This window comes from Oncorhynchus kisutch, linkage group LG6 (genome assembly GCF_002021735.2).
Source record: "Oncorhynchus kisutch isolate 150728-3 linkage group LG6, Okis_V2, whole genome shotgun sequence".
Taxonomy (NCBI): Eukaryota; Metazoa; Chordata; class Actinopteri; order Salmoniformes; family Salmonidae; genus Oncorhynchus; species Oncorhynchus kisutch.
In genome coordinates, this window is record NC_034179.2 from 10,365,998 (window position 1) to 10,383,626 (window position 17,629).

Consider the following 17,629-nt stretch of genomic DNA (forward strand, 5'->3'; position numbering starts at 1 on the left):
TGGTTATTACTGATGGTGGCTAACGATAGTGGCTAATGTTTAACATGATACAAATTGTAAAATAAAACTGAAAAACCCGGGTGTATAATCCAAACATTCTAAAACGCGTACATCAACTCGGCAGTTTCAGACCATCAGTTTGGGTCTCCAAATGTCATCCAAGAAAATCACGAGGGCACGCAATTAAAATCGGAATGGCACAGCTATTTTTGTCCTATTTCAATGTGGCCACAATACATTTTCATGTTGATATGATTTTCAGTTTGCTTCCATATGGCTGCTTTTACAATCCACTTCTCCAAACGGATTACTAATTTATTTAGGTCTTATAAATGTATCAATTAAGGTGCATGGAGAATGCTGTTATTTCTATTTGAAAAAGAAAGCAGATGCTTTTCCCACTTGGAACCGGCAGGTCGGCATGACTTTATTCATGGTTTCCTTGCGCATAACTTGTAGCTTTTCTTCTCCACCCTCTGCTGCAGTGGAGGCTGCTGAGGGGAGGACTGCTCATAATAAAGGCCTGGAACGGAGCTAATGGAATGGCATCAAACACATGGAAACCATGTGGTTAATTTATTTGATACCATTCCACTGATTCCGCCCCAGTCATTACCAGGAGCCCATCCTCCCCAGGTCCCACCAACCTCCTGTGACTGATTGTCTGAAAACCAATGGCCCCATTAACACTGTAGGCTCCCTCTTTGTGTCCCAGGAAGTGTTGTTTTTCTGCCTAGTGAGTCTCACTGAAACACTAAACTTTATTGGAATTTAAACTTCCAAAGTGTGAAAGGTCATGTCCTACTGCCATTAAACTGGACACCAAAGACCAACTTTATGTAAGTAGAGACATGTTTTTAATTTGGATTCATTGACAACATAGACAACACAGAGGACGCAATACTATTTTCCTCCAGCATCACATGAAAACACAATGGGTCATGTATCTTGGTCTCTAAAAGATGTCTGTGCATTAGTAACACAGTGTAACGTGTAGGCAGAGAAGGAAATGGGTCAGCAAGCATCTGAAGCTTCATGTTTTGCCACTGTATCACACGTCTGCTTTTAAAACTTACATTTTACAGTCAGCATGTGACCAATCACGACCAGTCATATTAAAATCTCATCCGGCCAAACTTTACTCAAACTACAAACTTTATACGCTCTCTGTATTTAGTTCATGACCTTATTTCCCATGGTGGGTAGGAGGAATTACATGCAACAACAATCCCCTATCAAACCAGCAACAACAAGATTCAAGGCCTGTGAAGAGAGAACCAAACCGCATTGAGTTAACCAACCAGGATATATGGCCATGTAAGGTGTGACCCTTACTTCCCCGCCACTATCTCTGTTTGACTGACCTCAGGACACGGGGTCGCGGTGATGCTGTTTTCTTCTCACCGTAGCTATATAGTGTGAAAATGGCGTTTGATAGCAGAGGACACAAACACCATTGTCACACTCCACAGCTTCGGAGGATAAAGATGGAGGGAATGGAATACCTGGGATGTGGGGGAGAGAGAGATTAGTCATCTATTGTACGTTTGTCCCTGGTGAATTTCATAGGCTGTTGGATGTGTTTCAATGTAGAAATGACCACCTACAAATAGTATTTCAGTCTTAAGATGAATTTAGACTGATAACTAGTGAGACTGCCATGTAACACTACAGACTCCCTGACCAAGGCCCTTCTCCCCCGATTGCTCAGTTTGGCCGGGTGGCCAACTCTATGAAGAGTCTTGCTGGATTCCAAACTCCTTCCATTTAAGAATGATGGAGGCAACTGTATTATTGTGGACGTTCAATGCTGCAGGCATTTTTTGGTACACTTCCATAGATATGTGCCTCGACACAATCCTGTCTCGAAGCGCTACGAAAAATTCCTGTCATCTGTGGGACCTTATATAGACAGGTGTGTGTCGATCGATGTGCAATTTATTTAAATGAGGTATTTCTGTTCTTTATTTGTAATACATTTGCAAAAAAATGTAAAAACCTGTTTACATTTTGTCATTATGGGGTATTGTGTGTATATTGCTGAGGATTACATTTAAAAAAATGTTTTTTTTTTTGAATAAGGCTGTAACATAACCAAACGTGGAAAAAGTCAAGGGGTCTGAATACTTTCCGAAGGCACAGGTGTACTACAGTAGGAAGTAGTATATAAAGATATATTCATTTGTGTTACAGCAGGAGGTAGTATTTAGAAATATTCAGTTGTGCTACAGTAGGATATAGTATATAAAGATATATTCAGTTGTGTTCCAGCAGGAAGAACTATATAAATATATAAAGGTATATACAAGTGTACTACAGTAGGATATAGTATATAAAGATGTAAAGATATATTCAGTTGTGTTACAGCAGGAAGTAGTATATAAAGATATATACAGGTCTACTACAGTAGGATGTAGTATATAAAGATATATACAGGTGTAATACAGTAGGAAGTAGTATATAAAGATATATACAGGTGTACTACAGTAGGAAGTAGTATATAAAGATATATACAGGTGTAATACAGTAGGAAGTAGTATATAAAGATATATACAGGTGTAATACAGTAGGAAGTAGTATATAAAGATATATACAGGTGTACTACAGTAGGATGTAGTATATAAAGATATATACAGGTGTACTACAGTAGGATGTAGTATATAAAGATATATACAGGTGTACTACAGTAGGATGTAGTATATAAAGATATATACAGGTGTACTACAGTAGGAAGTAGTATATAAAGATATATACAGGTGTACTACAGTAGGATGTAGTATATAAAGATATATACAGGTGTAATACAGTAGGAAGTAGTATATAAAGATATATACAGGTGTACTACAGTAGGAAGTAGTATATAAAGATATATACAGGTGTACTACAGTAGGAAGTAGTATATAAAGATATATACAGGTCTACTACAGTAGGATGTAGTATATAAAGATATATACAGGTGTACTACAGTAGGAAGTAGTATATAAAGATATATACAGGTGTACTACAGTAGGATGTAGTATATAAAGATATATACAGGTGTACTACAGTAGGATATACAGGTCTGCTGTGTAAAGGCTCATTTCACCTCACATTATGAGCTTCGGTGACCATTCATCCATTTGCAGTAAGGCTCTACTCAACTATGTGAATAAACCTGCCGCTTGTCAGATGGAGCAGTCAGTCTAGTCCGGTTTCATCCAGTCCGATCCAGTCTAGTCCGGTTTCGTCCTGTCTGGTCTAGTACAACATGCTTCTTCTGCTCTAGTATGAAATACACCAATTCCCCCTCCTTGATGGTGTTGTCTTGTGTTAGACGACGTGCTCCTTGAGATCCTACGGTAACTCACCGTGAGACTACATGTTGGTGGACCGTCTTGGCCCCTCTCCCCGTTCCACTCCCTGTCTGTAGGCCCCAGGACAGGACTGCTCTCTTTCTCTCTGAGTGCATCCAAAACTACACCATTTTCCCTGTATGCTCAAGTGGTGCCATTTCAGACAAAGCATGTGTCTCCTTCTTTGTACCGTCTCATCCAGGCTCTTCGGTAAAGACCAGGTAGCCCTACAAGTCCAGTCCGGTTTGCAGCAGTCCATGGTGGGTTGACGCAGGTCTGTGGAGAGGCGCAGGTGTGTAGACAGAGAGACAGTCAGCATTTGGGAATGTTGCTTTCCCTTCCCCTCCCTTTATGTAGCCAGAAGGGGGTTGTATGGACTAACAGTTAATTCCCCTCAGTGATAAGCGGCAGGGAAGTATCGATCGACCCTGACTAAATAGTGGAGGAGGGGGCACCAACGCACTAACCTGGTAGGGTAGACAGGCAGGCGTCTACACTACCTATTTCACATTCAGCTATTATTCATAAAGACTATCATACACAATATCTTTGTAACTGTAATTTATAGTTATTCATAACGATAGGAACTGTAAAGGTAGCAACTTCACGTTCCCTTCATTGCATGTATTGGCCTCCATCTTTTTGTGTTTAAAAAAAAAAGGTTCTAATACCTGTGATGAAGATCCTCGTGCCAACGAGAGAACATGAAACCCCATATGACGACGACAGTTGTTATCTTAGTCAGACAGAACTGTACATATCACTGTCTACATGGTGCAGTGTTCTTCTGAGGTCTTACCAAAGTCCCCTTGCCTGTCACCATCCTCTAGTCTACTGTAGCCTGCAGTATGACCAATTCAAATGGTCGACAGCTTCACTTTGAAAAGTTGGACATGGCCCCCGGGGCCATATAGGAGATAAGAATCTCGAAATCTTACCTTGAGCCGTTGTTAACAAACTGTCATAACAGATCTGACAATTAATTCATATTTGTTGGGACATACAGTATGTTGGTACTCTTACTGATGTGATCTTGTGAACAATAATCATACTATTTACCTTTTCACATCTCCAACAACAAGCTTTCCCCAAAGAAAAGTCTGGACACTGTGTACATGATACACTATATACAAAAGTATATGGACACCCTTTCAAATGAGTGGATTCGGTAATTTCAGCCACACCCATAGCTGGCAGGTGCACACAGCCATGTAATCTCTATGGACAAACAATGGCAGTAAGATGACCTTACTGAAGAGCTCAGTGACTTTCAACGTGGCACAGTCATGGGATGCCACCTTTCCAACAAGTCAGTTTATCATATTTCTGCCCTGCTAGAGCTGACCTGGTCAACTGGAAGTGCTGTTATTGCGAAGTGGAAATGTCTAGGAGCAACAACGGCTCAGCCTTGAAGTGGTAGGCCACACAAGCTCACAGAATGAGACCAGAGTGCTTTAGTGTATAAAAATTGCCCGTCTTCGGTTGCAACACTCACCTCCGAGTTCCAAACTGCCTCTGGAAGCAACGTCAGCACAATAACTGTTTGTCGGGAGCTTCATGAAATGGGTTTCCAAGGCCGAGCAGACACACACAAGCCTAAGATCAACATGCGCAATGCCAAGCGTCGGCTGGAGTGGTGTAAAGCTCGCCATTGGACTCTGGAGCAGTGGAAACGCGTTATCTGGAGTGATGAATCATGCTTCACCATCTGGCTGGACGGATCTGGGTTTGGCGGATGGCAGGAAAACACTACCTGCCCGAATGCATTGTGCCAACTGTAAAGTTTGGTGGAGGAGGAATAATTGTCTGGGGCTGTTTTTCATGGGTCAGGCCCTTTAGTTCCAGTGAAGGGAGATCTTAACGCTACCGCATACGACATTCTAGACGATTCTGTGTTCCAACTTTGTGGCAACAGTTTAGGGAAGGCCCTTTCCTGTTTCAGCATGACAATGCCCCCATGCACAGAGCGAGGTCAATACAGAAATGGTATGTCAAGATCAGTGTGGAAGAACTTGACTGGCCTGCACAGAGCCCTGACCTCAACCCCATCAAACAACTTTGGGATGATTTGGAATGCCGACTGCGAGCCAGGCCTAATTGCCCAACATCAGTGCCCGATCTCACAAACGCTCATGGCTGAATGGAAGCAAGTCCCCACAGCAATGTTCCAACATCTAGTGGAAAGCCTTCCCAGAAGACTGGAGGCTGTTACAGCTGCAAAGGGGGGACCAACTACATATTAACGCCCATGATTTTGTTATGAGATGTTATGATGTTGGCCGAGCAGGTGTCCACATACACTACGTGAGAAATAGTATGTCAAAATGTAATTGATGTTACTCTGAGCATTTTTATGTGTTACAATATCAAGTCCGAACTGAGGTCAAGTTTATCAAGACCTGTGGCTCATTGATAGGTCACTGATTGAAACGACAACACCTTGGGCACGCACAGTATTTCTCTTACTAAATATCTTTCATTGAAAATTTTAAAAAGTATTACTATCAGTTGGTGACAGTACAATTGTGCAGCAGTTTACACCCAGGTGTCCTCTCTAGTTTTATAAAATCAGCCCTGTGGCTAGAAGTATTTCTGGCCCCTGGTTTGATTGTGAGAGATAGAGAGAGCTAGCGAGGGGGATTGATAACGTGCCAGGACAAACAGGACGATTTTATTTGCTCGTCCTTGGAACACATAAAGTCCTAGATCGGCCCGTGTGAATGAACTGAGTTTCCTTCACCGAAACACACCTGCCGTGTAGCATCATCAACAGCTTTGTGTAATGTATGCCTAGGCATTTCTCTCTTTACGGAATGACATGACACTCAATGAAATGTCACCATACAGCTAGGCTTCTGCCCAGTACTCACAATGAAATGTCACCAATATAGCTAGACTTCTGTCCAGTACTCACAATGAAATGTCACAATATAGCTAGACTTCTGCCTAGTACTCACAATGAAATGTCACAATATAGCTAGACATCTGTCCAGTACTCACAATGAAATATCCACAATAGCTGCTCTCTTCTTCCTGGAAAAGTCAAGGACATGACCACTTTATTCTGGTCAAGGGAAGTTTGGTTGAAAGTAAAAACCTGTTTGCTTAAACAGTGGAATGATGGGAAACGGTTGCTATTGCATCAATAAATGGAACAGAAAACCACCATAATTGTTAAAGGGAGAACTTTGTCTCAAAATGTAATATCCGAAACACAACGTTAAGTAATAGGGGAAAATTAGGGGGAGGTTTATCAGTTAAACTCTGAGGCCTTTTTTGGCTGCATTTTCACCTAAAACGACGTACACAAAGTCAACAGAACGCTCTAAGAAGTATCATTGGATGTTAAAACAAGAACCATTTCACACAACAACACTGAGTTTCCATGTTTCAGTTTTAATTTGACTCAAGTTATATGAACCGCAAGGGCTTGTTGTGGAGTTGTGGAATTTAACAAAAGTTAACTTTTAATTTTTTTCCCCCATTAATAAAAAAAGAACAACCCCTAAAAAAAGAAGTACATAGGGAGAGAGGGAGGAATCTAGTGAACCACTTAGTGGAGCAGGAATAGAGGGAGAGGGATGTACAGATAACAGAGTAGAGAGAGAGAGAGAGAGAGGAGGACGAGTGTGAAGATCCATTCTTCACGACTGTCACTTTACATTAGCAGCAGGCAGATTTACAGGACTATTGGGTGCAAGTCCCAAATGGCACCCTATTCCCTTTATAGTGCACTACTTTTGACTAAGGCCCATAGAGCTCTGGTCAAAAGTAGTGCACTACATTGGGAATAGGGTGCCATTTGGGACAAAATGTAGATATTGCACCGGGGAAAACAGGTGCTCTTCTCAATGAAAAATAAATCACATTCAAGTTAATGATTAAAGACATACAACAGGCAGGTAGGCATCATGACCTTAGTGTGATGGATAAAGTGCCCTTTAGGTTTAGTGGTGTTAAAAAATAAGAAAATAAACAATACCAAAACAAGCCAAAACCAAGTCTGCATCGAAAATGGTACCCTGTTACTTAGTGCACTACTTCTGACCAGGACCCATAGGGCTCTCTGACCAGGACCCATAGGGCTCTCTGACCAGGACCCATAGGGCTCTCTGACCAGGACCCATAGGGCTCTCTGACCAGGACCCATAGGGCTCTCTGACCAGGACCCATAGGGCTCTCTGACCAGGACCCATAGAGCTCTCTGACCAGGACCCATAGGGCTCTCTGACCAAAAGCAATGCACTATTATAGGGAATAGGGTGGTATTTGGAACACAGCAGACATGTTCTATTGGAAGAACTCGCTGCTCTTCTATTAGTGGCCATCACAGCCACCTCTCACAGTTCAGCTTCATGTCTTATTTATTATTAATACTTCTATTATTAAATGTTAAACATGTATTTATAATAATGAAACAATTTCTAAATGTTTTTCAAGAAATGAATTTACAGCATTATGAACAGGGGAAGATAAGCATAACAGTATTGATATTACCATTGTGAGGAAAACCTCTGAATTCACAAAATGGTTCCTTTTTTATCCCAAGAAGGATCTTAGTTTAAACCAAGGAGAATAAGCAAACACAAGATAACATTTTCATGCTGTTTTCATAGCACTACAATAAACCATGTTATTATTTAAGTCCCCCTAATATCATTGTTTCCAATGGCCAGATTTACAGTCTTCTTATACACAGTCAAAATAGTAAACAACGTTTATCATCGGTACAAATAAGTCAGAAGTGTGTTTTCCATAAGAATGATAATAATAACGATATTAAAATTCTAATAAAAATGATCCCGTTCCTTCTTGGCTTGCAAAATAAAATAATAACGAGTCCTTGTAGTGAGAAAAAGCCCCGTCCCTTTCTCTGGTGGATAGACCTTATTCTACAGACAGGTAGAGGGAGAGAGGGAGGGAGGGGGAGAGAGGGGGAGAGAGAGAGGGAGAGAGAAGAGAGGGGGAGTGAGAGAGGGAGGGGGGGAGTGAGAGAAAGGGAGAGAGGGAGGGGGGGAGTGAGAGAAAGGGAGAGAGGGAGGGGGGGAGTGAGAGAAAGGGAGAGAGGGAGGGGGGGAGTGAGAGAAAGGGAGAGAGGGAGGGGGGAGTGAGAGAAAGGGAGAGAGGGAGGGGGGAGTGAGAGAAAGGGAGAGAGGGAGGGGGGAGTGAGAGAAAGGGAGAGAGGGAGGGGGGAGTGAGAGAAAGGGAGAGAGGGAGGGGGGAGTGAGAGAAAGGGAGAGAGGGAGGGGGGAGTGAGAGAAAGGGAGAGAGGGAGGGGGGAGTGAGAGAAAGGGAGAGAGGGAGGGGGGAGTGAGAGAAAGGGAGAGAGGGAGAGGGGAGTGAGAGAAAGGGAGAGAGGGAGAGGGGAGTGAGAGAAAGGGAGAGAGGGAGAGGGGAGTGAGAGAAAGGGAGAGAGGGAGAGGGGAGTGAGAGAAAGGGAGAGAGGGAGAGGGGAGTGAGAGAAAGGGAGAGAGGGAGAGGGGAGAGAGAGAAAGGGAGGGAGGGGGAGAGAGAGAAAGGGAGGGAGGGGGAGAGAGAGAAAGGGAGGGAGGGGGAGAGAGAGAAAGGGAGGGAGGGGGAGAGAGAGAAAGGGAGGGAGGGGGGAGTGAGAGAAAGGGAGGGAGGGGGAGTGAGAGAAAGGGAGAGAGGGAGGAGAGAGAGAAAGGGAGGGAGGGGGGAGAGAGGGAGGAGAGAGAGAAAGGGAGGGAGGGGGGAGAGAGAAAGGGAGGGAGGGGGGAGTGAGAGAAAGGGAGAGAAAGGGAGAGAGAGAAGGGGGGGGAGGGGGGAGAGAGAAAGGGAGGGGGGAGTGAGAGAAAGGGAGAGAGGGGGGAGAGAGAGAAAGGGAGAGAGGGAGGAGAGAGAGAAAGGGAGAGAGGGAGGAGAGAGAGAAAGGGAGAGAGGGAGGAGAGAGGGGGGAGAGGGAGAGGAGAGAGAGAAAGGGAGAGAGGGAGGAGAGAGGGGGGAGAGAGAGAAAGGGAGAGAGGGGGGAGAGAGAGAAAGGGAGGGAGGGGGGAGAGAGAGAAAGGGAGGGAGGGGGGAGAGAGAGAAAGGGAGGGAGGGGGGGAGAGAGAGAAAGGGAGGGAGGGGGGAGAGAGAGAAAGGGAGGGAGGTGGGACCAGGCAGGCATAGTAGTCGAACAGTGAGAGCGACACGGCTTATATCCTCATTAGTGAATCTGTGATTGGTTAGCATTCCTAAGGTTATCTGGTGGTGTGGTGCTGTAGTAGTAAGGTAACCTGGAGAAGAGTTAAGTAGTGATTGATCAATGCAGGATTCCAATCGATCAGTGATTATATATACACACAATGCAGGATCCAGCATGTTAACTTGGAGAGAGGAGTAGTAATTTGATTCATTTCATACAGAATGCAGTAACCAGCAGGTTAAGGCTATGCACTCCACAGCACAGCAGAGTCACAGGGATGGTGGGTGTCAAATACAACAGGAGAGATATTCATATTGAAAAGCATCAGAGATTCCAGCACTGCAGATTTCAGACAGGGGTGCAGTGTTTTGCATGGGCTGCACTGTAGTGGCCATGTTTCCCAGCACCTTGACATAGGAGAAGACAGACATGGCTCGTTGTCTCTGTCACATTCACTACAGTCTCAGAGTAACCTCGGTGGTTGATCCTGTGCATATAACATGCTTGCAGGTAGACCCTGTTACGGCCACGGTCTGCAGCTGTAAAATGACAGTTAGTTGTTTTGTTTTTAAAACGTTCTGTGGCAGTTGTTTTTTAAACGTTCTGTCCTGTGGTGGTGTGTCGTCTCTGTAGTGGTATTCAACCAAGATGGCTGACGTTAGTTTAATCGACGCCCTCAAAGCCCTGAGCGTTCTCCACAGCCATCAGCAGCCTCTCTCGGAGGTCATCAAACGACTCGTAGGTAGGCAGGTCCAGCCTGTTGAAGCTGGAGAAGAGAATCACACCATTTGTTATCTCTCACAGCAGTCTGATTTATTCAGGATACATTTATAGAGGATAATGTGATATTAATACCGGGGCGAAATAATGGAAACACTCAAATGAAACAGACTAGAAATTGTAGAATAGTAAATAATCATAGCCACAACCCATAGAAAACATACAGTACATTCAGAAACTATTCAGACCCATTGACTTTTTCCACATTTGGTTACATTACAGCCTAATTCTAAAATTGATTAAATTGTTTATTCCCCTTCATCAATCTACACACAATACCCCATAATGACAAAGCAAAAACAGTTTTTTAAAATAACGTTTAATGTAAAAATGTACATAAGTATTCAGACCATTTACTCAGTACTTTGTTGAAGTACCTTTGGCAACGATTACAGCCTTGGTTCTTCTTGGGTATGACGCTACAAGCTTGGCACACCTGTATTTGGGGAGTTTCTCCCATTCTTCTCTGCAGATCCTCTCAAGCTCTTATCAGGTTGGATGGGGAGCGTTGCTGCACAACTATTTTCAGGTCTCTCAGAGATGTTAGATTGGGTTCAAGTCCGGGCTCTGGCTGGGCCACTCAAAGACATTCAGAGACTTGTCCCGAAGCCACTCCTGTGTTGTCTTGGCTGTGTGCTTAGGGTTGTTGAGTTCCTGAGCGCTTTGGAGCAGGTTTTCATCAAGGATCTCGCTGTACTTTGCTCCGTTCATCTTTCCATCGGTCCTGACCAGTCTCCCAGTCCCTGCCGCTGAAAAACATCCCCACAGCATGATACTGCCACCACGTTTCATCGTATGGATGGTGCCAGGTTTCCTCCAGATGTGACGCTTGGCATTCAGGCCAAATAATTCAATCTTGGTTTCATCAGACCAGAGAATCTTGTTTCTCATGGTCAGAGTCCTTTAGGTGCCTTTTGGCAAACTCCAAGTGGGCTGTCATGTGCCTTTTACTGAGGAGTGGCTTCCGTCTGGCCACTCTACCATAAAGGCCTGATTGGTGGAGTGCTGCACAGATGGTTGTCCTTCTGGAAGGTTCTCCCATCTCCACAGAGGAACTCTGGAGTTCTGTCAGAGTGACCATCGGGTTCTTGGTCACCTCCCTGACCAAGGCCCTTCTCCCCCGATTGCTCAGTTTGGCCGGGCAGCCAACTCTATGAATAGTCTTGGTGGTTCCAAACTTCCTCCATTTAAGAATGATGGCGTAATCTGTGTTCTTGGGGACCTTCAATGCTGCAGACATTTTTTGGTACACTTCCCCAGATCTGTGCCTCGACACAATCCTGCCTCAGAGCTCTACGGACAATTGCTTCGACCTCATGGCTTGTTTTTTGCTCTGACATGCGCTGTCAACTGTGGGACCTTATATAGACAGGTATGTGCCTTTCCAAATTATCAATTGAATTTACCACAGGTGGACTCCAAACAAGTTGTAGAAACATCTCAAGGATGATCAATGGAAACCGGATGAACCTGAACTCAATTTCGAGTCTCATAGGAAAAGGACTGAATAGTGTTTCCCCTCATCAATCTACACACAATACCCGATAATGACAAAGAGAAAACAGGTTTTTAGAATTTTTTGCAAATGAATTAAATAAATAAAAACATACCTTATTTACATAACATTTTTGTATACATTTTAAAATAAGGCTGTAATATAACAAAATGTTGAAAAAGTCAAGGGGTCTGAATACTTTCAGAATGTACTGTACAATGTGAGATTTTCACATTTCACAAATGTCCTGTTCACTACTTCATAAAAGTAGTTTAATCCATTACAGATTCAATGAACTTGTCAGAGGGAAGAGGGTAGGCAAACTGTAAGATCAATACGTACCAGGTGTGTGCTCTGGGCAGCTTATCAGGCGTTCCCCACTGCTCAATGGTGAACAGCTGAGGCCCATTGGAACCTGACATGGGAGAAGACAGAAGTGGTACTAAAACACAACAGTACCAGAGTGCAGCTGGAACACAGAGAAGTGTACTATTGGGCTTCTGGTTACGACACAGTCCTATTAATAAACATCCTAGCCTACTGTGACCATAGAGTTGCCATCTCTCACCATAGAGCTCAGCGAAGCCGTTCATAGGGACTCTGGATGTCCCGGTGACAAACTGAAGCAGACGGATCCTCTTCTCAGCATCCATCAGCAGGACAGCCTGCAGAGTGGGACACATGGGACTAAACGCATTAGGATGTTGGAACTGGACAAACATTTATCCCCTCGGGTGGGTTATAGGTTTCACTGAGGTGACTCAGTGCAGGTGTAGGTCCTTCCACTTCTAATGAGAAGTGAAGCTAACGAGCAAAACAATATCCCAAAAGGACTCTGGGCTGGGGCACATGACACTGTACAGGACAGAATCTGTTTAAACCAGTCCTCTGAATCAGATCATCTGGCCTGGGGGGGTGCTCCTCTGTTCTGTATCACTGTGTGTGTGTGGTGCATGTGTGTGTATGTGTGGGTGGTGTGGTGTGTAATGTGTGTAGGTGGTGTCGTGTGTGTCTGGTGTGTGTATGTGTGTGGTGTGTGTGTGGTGTGTGTATGCGTGGTGTGTGTATGTGTGTGTGGTGGGTGGTGTGTGTGTGTGGTGGGTGGTGTGTGTGTGGTGGGTGGTGTGTGTGTGTGGTGGGTGGTGTGTGTGTGTGGTTTGTGTGTGATGTGTGTGTGTGGTTTGTGTGCGATGTGTGTTGTGTGTGTATGCGTGTTGTGTGTGTGGTTTGTGTGTGTGTTAAAAGTGCTGGTGGACCCAGATAGAGTGACAGGGCTGATAACCAGGCCAAGTACTACTCTGACCTAGTCTTTTATCAGAGAAAACATGACCAGTTTAAACCAGACAGACTTTGATCTTCAAACACTACGCAGGTTTTGGCCCCAAAAATAATTGACTACCGTGTCCACTGGATGATACATGTATGTGGTTGTATGTAACTCACAGCGAATTATTTCCCACTCTGAGACATTGATTGGAAACAACAAGCGGTGGTCTGAGTAGTGTAGTGTTTCTCCTGCTGGATATTAACCCACTCACACAGATAATGTTTCATTAGGATGGATGGTAACCTTTCACACACATTGCTGGGCTAAACATAGGTAGGTGTGTGAGTGAGAGAGGAAGAGAGAGAGAGAGTGCGCGAGAGAGTGCGCGAGAGAGTGCGCGAGAGAGAGCGCGAGACCTGTCTTACCTTCCAGAACCACTGTATAACTGGGTGGTTGGGGCAGTAACCGTTCTTGTAGACGGTGTGTTGTCGCCAGTCATTCACATCCACGTCACCCAGACCACACATCAACAGCTAGGGAAAACACACAACACCATTATAAAAGATCACTATCACTCACATACAGAAATGACAGCACTCAGAATACTGTTGTTGACTCTTTTCTAGAGAACATGGGTTAGTTATTAAGAATCATCATCATTCTGGGTTTCTAAACATCCAAACACAGGGGCCCTTAGACAACAGAGAAACACAGGGGCCCTTAGACAACAGAGAAACACAGGGGCCCTTAGACAACAGAGAAACACAGGGGCCCTTAGACAACAGAGAAACACAGGGGCCCTTAGACAACAGAGACAGAGAAACAGAAACCCATGGTTCCCTTAGTCTACAGACACATAGCCTACAGGGTCATTCCATGTTATTTCAGCAAGCCACGACACCAACAATCTCAGATTGTTCTGAAATGGTTTCTGCAGTTAGAAACAAATACGATAACCATTCCTGCAACATAATTTTGTTGAAAGACGATTTGAACTCTGAAGAAATGTAGCTAATTGATTGAACCCAAATTGTCCATTTCAATTGATAGGATTCAAATAATATTCAATAAGTACCCAACATCTGTTTTGCACAAAAAACGTATTCTTAACAATAATTAAGATATGAGACATCCAAAATAAATGAGCAAATGCCACCCACGGACCCCCCCAAACCACACACTAAGCCCACCCCACCCCAAAAACCATCACTAAATTCACAGAAAATAAATGACAGTACGAATAAACAGTACTCTAAGCCACAGGCTCATACTACTTGTCAAACATAGAAAACTGATACTGTATACTGGCCGTTGGGTGGGAGGCGTTTGCCCATTTATTTGGATATTTTTATTTTTTTTACCCCTTTTTCTCCCCAATTTCCTGGTATCCAATTGTTAGTAGCTACTATCTTGTCTCATCGCTACAACTCCCATACGGGCTCGGGAGAGACAAAAGTTGAAAGTCATGCGTCCTCCGATACACAACCCACCAAGCCGCACTGCTTCTTAACACAGCGCGCATCCAACCCGGAAGCCAGCCGGGTGTGTCGCAGTAAACACAGTGCACCTGGCAACCTTGGTTAGCGCGCACTGCGCCCGGCACGCCACAGGAGACGCTGGTGCGCGATGAGACAAGGACATCCCTACCGGCCAACCCCTCCCTAACCCGGACGACGCTAGGCCAATTGTGCGTCGCCCCACGGACCTCCCGGTCGCGGCCGGTTATGACAGAGCCTGGGCATGAACCCAGAGTCTCTGATGGCACAGCTGGCGCTGCAGTACAGCGCCCTTAACCACTGCGCCACCCAGGAGGCCATCTTAATCATTGTTAATAGGTTTTTGTGCAAATCAAATGTTGGGTATTATATTTATTGAATATTATATGAATCCATTTATAAATTGAAATGGCCAATTTGGGTGCAATCAAATAGCCTAGATTCTCAGAGATCAAATTATATTTCAACAAAATAATGTTTAATTTATCAGAACAATTTGAGATGGTCGTTGTCAAAATAGCCTTTCTTGTGTTTTTTAAGGTGGAACGATCCTACAGTCAGACAGACAGAAACTGGCCTACAGTCAGACAGACAGAAACTTGGCCTACAGACAGACAGAAACTTGGCCTACAGTCAGACAGACAGAAACTGGCCTACAGTCAGACAGACAGAAACTTGGCCTACAGTCAGACAGACAGAAACTGGCCTACAGTCAAGACAGACAGAAACTTGGCCTACAGTCAAGACAGACAGAAACTTGGCCTACAGTCAGACAGACAGAAACTGGCCTACAGTCACAGACAGAAACTGGCCTACAGTCAGACAGACAGAAACTTGGCCTACAGTCAGACAGACAGAAACTTGGCCTACAGTCAGACAGACAGAAACTTGGCCTACAGACAGACAGAAACTGGCCTACAGTCAGACAGATAGAAACTTGGCCTACAGCCAGCCAGCCAGAAACTTGGCCTACAGCCAGCCAGCCAGAAACTTGGCCTACAGTCAGACAGACAGAAACTTGGCCTACAGACAGACAGAAACTGGCCTACAGTCAGACAGACAGAAACTTGGCCTACAGTCAGCCAGACAGAAACTTGGCCTACAGTCAGACAGACAGAAACTTGGCCTACAGTCAGACAGACAGAAACTTGGCCTACAGTCAGACAGACAGAAACTTGGCCTACAGTCAGACAGACAGAAACTTGGCCTACAGTCAGACAGACAGAAACTTGGCCTACAGTCAGACAGACAGAAATTGGCCTACAGTCAGACAGACAGAAACTTGGCCTACAGTCAGACAGACAGAAACTTGGCCTACAGTCAGACAGACAGAAACTTGGCCTACAGTCAGACAGACAGAAACTTGGCCTACAGTCAGACAGACAGAAACTTGGCCTACAGTCAGACAGACAGAAACTTGGCCTACAGTCAGACAGACAGAAACTTGGCCTACAGTCAGACAGACAGAAACTTGGCCTACAGTCAGACAGATAGAAACTTGGCCTACAGTCAAGACAGACAGAAACTTGGCCTACAGTCAAGACAGACAGAAACTTGGCCTACAGTCACAAACTTAGCTTTAAAAAAAATGTTTGAGAACTAACAATGAATCACGTGACCGAGCATATGAGTGTAAATCCCAACACTATAAAGATGGCAAAACAACAACAAACAATAATACCCTACCTCAAGCTCGTTTTCATCAAATATCTTGATGAGGTCGATGAGAGTGAGTTCAGTGAATCCCTGTTGGAAAATACGGGGGAAATAAAATCCGTAAATCACAATGCTGAACAGCTATTGGAGGGATTACATGCCAGATTTACTCAAACTTCAGTTGCTACAGGTACAGACTTTCAACTGAAAAAACTTCTAGCCACCTGATTTTGATCTGCAGTACGACGGTTATAATATAAACCTCAAAACCTCCAGAACCGTCTTTCTAAAGATGGTCTCTCTACACTTCAAAACAAGGCCTGTTGACCTATTGGTCTGGGTACAAATCATTTTGCTTCACTGTCACCAAATAACAAGAGGTATTACCGCATTACAGTTAAAACAACACTAACCTCCAAGAAGGCATTCATCTGTTTCTGGACCCGGTTCACAAACCTCCACTGAATGACAAGACTGTTAGAAAACAGAGCAATTAGTAGTGCAAACCTAGATACTAGTTAGATGGCGTACTATCATATTATGACAAATCAATACAGTGGGGCAAAAAAGTATTTAGTCAGCCACCAATTGTGCAAGTTCTCCCACTTAAAAAGATGAGGCCTGTAATTTTCATCATAGGTACACTTGAACTATAACAGACAAAATGAGAGAAAAAAAATCCAGAAAATCACATTGTAGGATTTTTAATGAATATATTTGCAAATTATGGTGGAAAATAAGTATTTGGTCAATAACAAAAGTTTCTCAATACTTTGTTATATACCTTTTGTTGGCAATGACAGAGGTCAAACGTTTTCTGTAAGTCTTCACAAGGTTTTCACACACTGTTGCTGGTATTTTGGCCCATTCCTCCATGCAGATCTCCTCTAGAGCAGTGATGATTTGGGGCTGTTGCTGGGCAACACAGACTTTCAACTCCCTCCAATGATTTTCTATGGGGTTGAGATCTGGAGACTGGTTAGGCCACTCTTACGAAGCCACTCCTTCGTTGCCCGGGCGGTGTGTTTGGGATCATTGTCATGCTGAAAGACCCAGCCACATTTCATCTTCAATGCCCTTGCTGATGGGAGGTTTTCACTCAAAATCTCACGATACATGGCCCCATTCATTCTTTCCTTTACACGGATCAGTCGTCCTGGTCCCTTTGCAGAAAAACAGCCCCAAAGCATGATGTTTCCACCCCCATGCTTCACAGTAGGTATGGTGTTCTTTGGATGCAACTCAGCATTCTTTGTCCTCCAAACACGACGAGTTGAGTTTTTACCAAAAAGTTCTATTTTGGTTTCATCTGACCATATGACATTCTTCCAATCTTCTTCTGGATCATCCAAATGCTCTCTAGCAAACTTCAGACGGGCCTGGACATGTACTGGCTTAAGCAGGGGGACACGTCTGGCACTGCAGGATTTGAGTCCCTGGCAGCGTATTGTGTTACTG

General features: G+C 44.2%; 1 protein-coding gene across 13 annotated transcripts in view; it reads right to left on the reverse strand.

Annotated features, from left to right (window-relative positions):
- Nucleotides 1-9,349: 9,349 nt before the first annotated feature.
- The window catches only part of nedd4l (NEDD4 like E3 ubiquitin protein ligase), a 105,769-nt gene continuing 97,489 nt past the window's right edge, over nucleotides 9,350-17,629 (reverse strand). For all 13 annotated transcript variants that reach the window (XM_031826143.1, XM_031826142.1, XM_031826141.1 and 10 more), the window contains 6 exons: nucleotides 16,585-16,645; nucleotides 16,202-16,261; nucleotides 13,445-13,552; nucleotides 12,321-12,417; nucleotides 12,095-12,167; nucleotides 9,350-10,243 (listed from right to left, as the gene is read on the reverse strand). In XM_031826143.1, the coding sequence (XP_031682003.1) occupies nucleotides 10,141-10,243; nucleotides 12,095-12,167; nucleotides 12,321-12,417; nucleotides 13,445-13,552; nucleotides 16,202-16,261; nucleotides 16,585-16,645 (502 nt within the window). In that variant the 3' untranslated portion in view covers nucleotides 9,350-10,140. The remainder of the gene's footprint in view (nucleotides 10,244-12,094; nucleotides 12,168-12,320; nucleotides 12,418-13,444; nucleotides 13,553-16,201; nucleotides 16,262-16,584; nucleotides 16,646-17,629) is intronic.